The sequence below is a fragment of the Poecilia reticulata genome, linkage group LG3 (genome assembly GCF_000633615.1).
Source record: "Poecilia reticulata strain Guanapo linkage group LG3, Guppy_female_1.0+MT, whole genome shotgun sequence".
Classification (NCBI taxonomy): Eukaryota; Metazoa; Chordata; class Actinopteri; order Cyprinodontiformes; family Poeciliidae; genus Poecilia; species Poecilia reticulata.
This window is the reverse complement of record NC_024333.1, coordinates 32,503,564-32,511,672: the sequence shown is the minus strand read 5'-3', so window position 1 is coordinate 32,511,672 and position 8,109 is coordinate 32,503,564. Positions and strand designations below refer to the sequence as shown.

The 8,109-nt window shown below is 40.1% G+C and overlaps 1 protein-coding gene across 1 annotated transcript; it reads left to right on the top strand.

Annotated features, from left to right (window-relative positions):
- The first annotated feature begins 458 nt into the window (after positions 1 to 458).
- Positions 459 to 8,103, top strand: ctsd (cathepsin D). The gene is made up of 9 exons (XM_008406061.2): positions 459 to 612; positions 3,515 to 3,671; positions 5,057 to 5,180; positions 5,250 to 5,368; positions 5,609 to 5,808; positions 6,568 to 6,690; positions 7,303 to 7,447; positions 7,830 to 7,932; positions 8,022 to 8,103. The coding sequence occupies exons 1-9, from the start codon at positions 551 to 553 to the stop codon at positions 8,075 to 8,077; spliced, it is 1,089 nt and encodes a 362-aa protein (XP_008404283.2). The 5' UTR covers positions 459 to 550; the 3' UTR covers positions 8,078 to 8,103.
- The last annotated feature ends 6 nt before the right edge of the window (positions 8,104 to 8,109 follow it).

Below are 8,109 nucleotides of genomic sequence, written 5' to 3'. Positions count from 1 at the left end.
TTTTCATTTGATCATTTTGTACAAATAGAGTGTTATTAGCTAACGAGTACTTAACTAGTTTCTTTAGAAAATACTTTACTGTGCTACTCTTACTTGAGTACAATTTTTGGGTACTTTGTGGTGTCAAAGGTCATTGCAGGTAATCTTCCTATTCTTGAAAGAGAAWATTTCCAAATTTGGAAAATGCCATTTTTATTTTGTGCCTGTATTTTTCGCTAATTCTGTTTACTGTTTTCATACCAAAATATAGAATTAATTTGTTTTAGCTGTTACTTTGTTAGTWCGATTGTGTTACATTCTAAATCACATAATTTTGTATGTTTTTTGTTGTTTTTTTCTAGCCTTCCTGTTGGCTTTTTCCCAGTTTTTTTCCCTTCGCTTGAAACAGGAAGTAAAAACCGTTAGTGACGTCACCGCCGTGCTGTCCCGGAGGCACGTGACGCTGACTGGGTCAGCTGATAAAAAAAAAAAAAAAAAAATCGGCTGTTTTGTCGACAACAAGCTCCAAGTGCTCAGTCATTGTGGTTCTGCTGGTCCCGGTTCTGGCACAATGAGGAGCCTGGTCGTGTTGGTGTTGGCGGCGTTAGCCTTGACGAACGACGCCCTGGTTCGGTAAGTTAAAAAAAAAAAAAAACATTTAATCCGTTTAGTCTATCGGTTTAAAACGACCTTAAAACCTGTAAAGTTAGAGCTAACGGCGTTAGCAGCAACTTACACAAGGCTAACTGTGTTAGCGCCACATTAGCGGTCTTAAAGCTTTATTTGGAGGTTTGTCTGCTCATGTCTCCCTCTGGTCACCTGACCCGCTGTTTGCCTCAACAAGCCCAGCTTATCTTGTGACATGAAGCCGTTAGCTGACACTTTGTCTCACAGTTTCAACAAAGAAACGCATAAAGTAGATTAAATGACATTAAACAGGTGTGATTCTTTCTGTTTCGGGTTATTTTACTAAATATGGTGTTGAATGTTCAATCACGGCCGCATAGGGGAGTTTATTTTCAATCCAGAGCTGCAAAACGCCCACAATAAGGTCCATTCCCTGCGTCATGTACGGCTGTCTGGTTACTGAGGTACCGGGTCCAAATGGGAATCTCCAACATCCCGCTCCATGKTTCCAGCCTCTAACCCATCTTTCCAGGAAATTCAGTGTCTGCATCTTTGGTTATTCCCAGCTGCACCTACTTAGAAATGGGTCTCTTTGGCAAAATGTGCTAAAACGATTAAGYTTTAATCTGAAAGGGCATTAACGGATCTTGTGTGCTGATTAAAAATGTGTTTCTGTGACTAATAATGAGAATAAACTGTAACCAGGGCCACAGCCAGGCTTTTTGGGGCCTCAGGGCCCCACATCCTGTTAACACCAATAACACCAGAAATGCTGTTCAATTCAGGTTTGGTGTAATCTGGAAGAGGAGTGTGAGTTTAATTAACTAAGCCTAAAATAATCAATAATTGGTTATTTGGCTGAGATGTAATTGCAAACCAACTGAAGTTCAARCACACAAAGAAAAAGTTAAACTCGTATTAGATTGTAACTATGGTAACAACAATGAAATTAAGTGAAGTTTAGACAAATATTGTGATCTACACTGAAAACAAATTAAGTTGCAGATTCTGATTCTCAATAAAAGTGACAGAATATTCTGCCTTGAAACAAAAAGCTTTCAGCTGATGTTGTTCCAAACAACCATTATGTCCTTTTTAAATTAAGATTAATGCTGTTTCCATTTTTTGATGTCAAATACTCATAATCTTTGGTGTGTACCAAAGATTATGAGCTACTTTTAAATGATTAAAACGTATTTCTGCTCCTCTTACAGTAAAGCAAAATGCTTCGTCAAACCAAAAGTTGCATTAAAATGAGTAACGTGGCTGATTTAGCGAGTAGATATGGGCTTGTCTGCATATTTATCTTGGCAGGAAGTCTCAAAACCACCAACTGCAGCAGCTACTGAAAACTGTTTGCTTCAGGCGACTGAATCCACCAAWACGAGCAGAAACGGCTGCAGTCCCACTGATCCAAGCTATTCCTAATTCAGAATCAATAATTGATMTACGTCTTTGTTTCTGCTGGGGTTTAGTTCGGTGCATTTTGAAACCTTTTGGTGCAGAGAAGCAGCAGCTCTACTCTGAAAAAACCTCATTTCTAAACATTTCCTGTTTTAAAGTCTTTCCAAACTGTTTTATACGTTGCTATTATCACAGAGCGGCCGACTTTTAAAACATGAACCCAAACAATAAAATGTTTCCAGGCTGATCTCATGATGATTACATCACCTTTATTGTTTAACACCTGACTGTTTTTAGACGTGTACCAACTGGGTCAGCTGTGAAAATGGGGGCAAATGGCACTCAGGTTATCAGGTTGTAGTTTTTCTATTTATGACGCCACGTTTAGTTTCTCAGTCGGGTTTGACTGTTTTTGTGACGAGTTWTAACCTGTAGCTTTAAAGGTGTGGTGGTGGTTTTCACAAAAAGCTTCTCTAAGCAACTCTACACATGAAGATCTGAMAAAATGTTACAAAAATATGCACTCTAAACACTAAAACTCAAAATATGYTGATAAAACGGCCAGTTTTGACCAATTCTAATCTCTGGACGGTGCAGCTCTAGTTTACCTTTATCCTGGTTTTTATGGAGCCTGGTTCATTTTGTACGCAGTAACATTGATCACAACWGTCAATTTAAAATCGCAAATTCTTTAAAGAACCTCAACGAAAATGTTTTTATGCTCAATTATATGAAAAACTGAAGATCAGTCTATCAGCTGTTCATGTTTGTTTATGACTGCACATGAAAACGGAGCTTTATTAACCAGATTACCAACAAAATCAAAACTATCGGATGATTTTTATCCTGTGAAAATGACAAATTGTGCCAGTAGAYTTTTATTTTCCTCCTTATGGAAAGTTTCCATTCGTCTCGGGGGAAAAACCACATTTGACCTTTTTGCTCCTGCATTTTGCAGTTAAGTTTGTTTTTCATTTGTATCCTAAAGAAAAAGATGGAAAACCTAAGATTTCTCACGGTGTCGCAATAAATCTATCGCATAAATTAATAAAGGCTCATTTCCATTCGCATGGTTTATCGTTTTTCTTTCTACCAAAAACTGGATGACTAAAGTCCTCAGTCTGGTGAATTTGTCTGAACTGAACCTTTATTTTTATTTATTTTGAAGGACACCTTTGATTAGAGACGTCATAATTTATTTTGTYGTTTGTTTTGGGTATTTAAAATGTTTTCCGGTGTTAAATGTTCATCTGAATTTAAAGTTTGTTCYTTGAGAATGTGTTCTTATCCTGCYGTTACATTATTTGAAAAAGTTATTGCAATGAYGTCCASAAGGGGGCAGTGCAGGTTGCACCAGGGGGATAAAGTGGGAGGAAGTAAATCAGATCTTTGGTTTTCTTGGGCATAAATGTTGCTGTCAGTTCAGCTTTTGCTTCATTGTGGAAACTGGAGTAAAACGTAACTGTTTAAATTGTCCAAATTAAACTTTTTTTTTTTTGTTCAGAATTCCCTTAAAGAAATTCCGTTCAATCCGACGCGAACTGACCGACTCGGGAAAAAGAGCCGATGAGCTGCTGGCCGACAGACACTCCCTGAAGTACAACCTGGGCTTCCCGTCCAGTACCGGACCCACTCCAGAAACGCTGAAGAACTACCTGGATGTAAGCATGTGTGCCTCTAAAGCTGCGGCCCGAAAAGCCGTTTAGTTTCATCCGAGCTGCAGGAGGAAAGAACAACGGCTCGGTTGTTGTTGCAGAATTAKGCAACGTTTCCGATAAAGTGTTAACTCTGGGAAATGTGACGGCTTCCGATCTCCGTCAGCTGGTTGTTTGTTTACTCTGAAGCTGCAGAACAATAGGTGACACAACCTGTAGATCCGATGGGTCCAAAGTGTGGCTCGGGGGCCGTTTGTGGCTCCGTAAGAATTTTGTTTGGCCCCACAAGTCAATAATGGTTTAAAAAATATTGGCCACAATTTTGAAAACATTTGAGCCAAAAAATGTGGAAATTGTCTTTTTTTTTTTTTTCTTTTAATAATAAGGCAACAATCTGAAGCCATTTTCATGTTTTGGGTCTTTAATGATGCACAGATTTTCATAAAAGATCAAAATTGAGCAGGTAAAACAAAAAATCTCAACATAATGTTTCCATTTTGTCTTTAAGGAATTTTGTGGCCAGTTTTGTCTCCCAGGATAAAAACTTGACACTCRGGCAGATAAACACTAATGTATTGAAAAATATTATCTAAACGCATCAAGTGATTGAAATGATTGTTTACATGATCAATTTTAAGTTTCTGCAACGTATAAACTTTTTTTGAATTTTTCTTTATACATAAATATTTTCTACAAATGTATTTATTCACAAGAGATTTTTATAAATCTTTTGGTTTATAAGTCCTTATCTTCCAGCTTTAAGAAAATCTAAATTGCATTTATTGTAGARGTAATATTTKAGAATTGTATTTTTTTTTWWTTYWMMWSTMYAMWWTKTRWWWWTWTTWTWWWMWYTWYAYWWWTATMTYWTWWWAWRWSWMWARWKKYRCAMMWYTTWTWWTWTTWWRMKMYWYKTKWWAWATMYCYCTYWTAWAAAWATWYWYAWWRWRRMKYTKKKWKWRTWTTWTMWCAMAWWKTKWWAAMWCYYMYAYWTTTWKMSYYWWAMWYKYKMWWWWKASAYAWWWTTTWWTKKYMRRWTTWYYYCMWWWKRRSCSKTTYMRGGKWAWTYYYCYKSMRRRGRAMYTTTYYYYTTTYCCCMRRMSGRRKTTYMWYCYYYKSKYYYYKGRRRAAMYTKRRSMRRARKKRAAAMYWAWYSKKSMAWWAAWYCSRAWYCMMYTYYKSMWTTTTGCGTTTGAGAAACTCTGAGCGTGACWCGGCATGAAGCAGAAATCTGATGGCGGTCATGAGTAATCGTTTCCTTTCTGTGGTTCCTCTTCCTGTTGTAACGGTTTGACCCGCGTCGTCCGCTGCCGTGAAAATGGGTCAAACTGGCTGATTAATTATCAAACCTGCTCCGTCTGAAGTTGACTGACCTCGTTTTCCCCGACCAGGCTCAGTACTACGGGGAGATCAGTCTGGGCACGCCTCCCCAGCTGTTCACGGTGGTGTTTGACACCGGCTCGTCCAACCTGTGGGTCCCCTCCGTCCACTGCTCCCTGATGGACATCGCCTGCCGTGAGTCCGTCTCCGCCGACGCCAAACCCGGAACCAACCGGGATTTTAACCGTCTTGTTTTCCCTTCAGTGCTTCACCACAAATATAACTCCGCTAAATCCAGCACATACGTGAAGAACGGCACCGCCTTCGCCATCCAGTATGGATCCGGCAGTTTGTCCGGATACCTCAGCCAGGATACCTGCACCGTAAGCTCCGCCCACTGCGGATCGGATCAGTACGGCGAGTATCAGGGCCACGCTACGAAAATATGAGCATGCACTCATGTGAGAGTAAAGTCGTACCATCTCGTAGGGACTAATACTTCTCATATTTCGGCTTTATGCTCGTAATTGAATCATATTTTCGTCGCGTGGCCGTTTTACTCGGCCGTAGATCGGAGTCGAGCCGTTGCCGTGTGAAACCCGCTGACTCGGCTCTCCCCTCAGATCGGCGACATTGCCGTGGAGAATCAGCTGTTCGGCGAAGCCATCAAGCAGCCCGGCATCGCCTTCATCGCAGCCAAGTTCGACGGGATCCTGGGCATGGCGTACCCCCGGATCTCCGTGGACGGCGTGGCTCCTGTGTTCGATAACATCATGAGCCAGAAGAAGGTGGAGCAGAACGTCTTCTCCTTCTACCTGAACAGGTGAGACGGATGGTTTTCTCCACAGGAATCAAACCTCTTGATGTGCCAACGATGAATGAAAAGGCTCCATTTGGTATGTGAGCTGGTCAGTAATGTAAAGTACGGACTYGACTTTTCAGAGTCTCTTATTAAACMGTCATGGTGACGATTTTAACAAACATGGAAAAACATTTTTTTGAATCTGTTACATACTGAAAAACAACTGAATCTCTGGACACTGAAAGATTTGCATCTCTAGTAATAATTTCCAAACTCTAACAGGTTGTCTGTTATCCTATGAAGTTACTTTAAAGTCAAGTATATCAGTAAATTGCTTCTGATTCCAACGAAGCTGCAGCCGGTGATGAAATCATGATTTAAAGACGGACAGGTTCACGTTTTAACCCCATGTAAACAAAATGAATCTTGAGCTCCTTGTTCTCCAGCTCTCAGCGGGTAGATGGTGCACCAGYGCCCTCTAGTGGCGCCACAGAGATAAAACCTTTCATTTTGAGCTTAAAACCCAAACAGAGACCTGAGCAGGACTTTTTCATGTTAAATTTAGCCAAATATAACTCATCTGTATTTTATTTTTATTTTTTTTTTCCTTCCTCCATTTAAAAGCTGTTTATATTTTTGGACAATGTTCATCTTAATCATAATTATTGCAGGTGTCTTAAAGTTTAAGACATCATGTTGATAAAATGGACGCCATTGTGTATAGAAAAGTTGTTTAAATCTCTCATTATGATGAAACTCATTTATTTTTGCTCTGCTCAGGAACCCGGAAACGCAGCCGGGAGGCGAGCTGCTGCTGGGAGGAACCGACCCGAAATATTACAGCGGAGATTTCCACTACGTCAACATCAGCCGGCAGGCCTACTGGCAGGTCCACATGGACGGGTCAGAATCACACAAACCTGCACAGCCGTCCCCAAAAACTAAATCTGGTTTTCATTTAAGATGACCAGCCCAAGGGTTGGGTCCTTTAAGAAGGTTATTATAGTTAATTAAAGCTAATTAAAACTGTGATTAATGGGGAAAAMATAACTGGAACTTTTTAATGCATTTATGAAACTAAAACATTGTGAAATTATAGAAATACCATTTTCTTCTGTTTATGAATCTTTTTTTTTTTTTCCACACAAGCAGTTTACGTCGGCTGTCGGCAAATTACGGCTCCCATGCAAAATGGATACAGTAAAAGACTAAACGATATTTGACAACCAGCAAACCCTCTAAAAACAAGAATTAGATGGACAAAATGAAACCAAACTGTTAACCCTTTTCCTCTTTTAAACGTTTTATTTCTTCACATAGTTGGAAGTTTGACCTCAAACCTGATCAGGAGCTGATGCTTATAGTTTAAATTATGTTTATTGGCTCTTAACTGCATTATAATATTGGTGTTTTTACACTAATATCTCCTTGACCTTTTAGAAATGCAACAAAAACATTTAATATTTTATGGCCCTTTATTTACTGATGGGCATTTTTAACTTTCTGCTGTTCCAGGATGGCGATCGGCAGCCAGCTGAGTTTGTGTAAAGGCGGCTGTGAGGCCATCGTGGACACCGGGACGTCTCTGATCACCGGCCCGGCCGCCGAGGTCAAAGCTCTGCAGAAGGCCATCGGCGCGCTGCCGCTCATCCAGGGAGAGGTGAGGAGACGCCACGTTGACGAAGACCGCTGCTGCTCTCAAGTTAACTCGCAAAAGCTTCGCACGATTTGGGCCTTTCACATTTTGTCATGTTACCAGTTTCAGTGAATTTTATTGTGGTTTTTATGTGACGAATGGAGGAGAATAATTCTTCACTTTCATGTCTGTAAAACATTTCAAGCCTCTGAACTTCAGAAAATRCTCTCCATTTATTTCAGGTTTGGATTTATACTAGTGGTGTCCAACGTTTTTATCTTTATTTTTTAAGACGCTGAAACTGGCCAATTTAAACCACTGGCCAGTTTTTAATTCATCAAAATAAAAACTGGAACAATTATTTTACCTTCTGTCCACTAAACATTTTTTATTTAATGCGTTTCAGTACATGGTGCCCTGTGAAAAGGTCCCAACGCTGCCAATCATCACCTTCAACATCGGCGGACAGACCTACAGTCTGACCGGAGACCAGTACATCCTCAAGGTGAGTGAACCAGCAGGGGGCGACGGTACCAAACAAACACACCGACTCTGAATCATTAAGAGCAGAACAAGCAGCTCTGAAGCTGAGAGGCAGGTCAGGCAGGTCTGGCTGCTCTGCTCCTTCTGTCAGGTTTACTCACAGGACATTAAAGGGGACCCATTATGCAAAATTCATATTTGCA

Bases quoted from the DNA above. Each gene is read 5' to 3' on its own strand.
- ctsd (XM_008406061.2), top strand. From the start codon at position 551: ATGAGGAGCCTGGTCGTGTTGGTGTTGGCGGCGTTAGCCTTGACGAAC. The intron at 613-3,514 runs GTAAGTTAAAAA...TTTTTTGTTCAG, and splicing joins ACGAACGACGCCCTGGTTCG to AATTCCCTTAAAGAAATTCC. The intron at 3,672-5,056 runs GTAAGCATGTGT...TTCCCCGACCAG, and splicing joins CGCTGAAGAACTACCTGGAT to GCTCAGTACTACGGGGAGAT.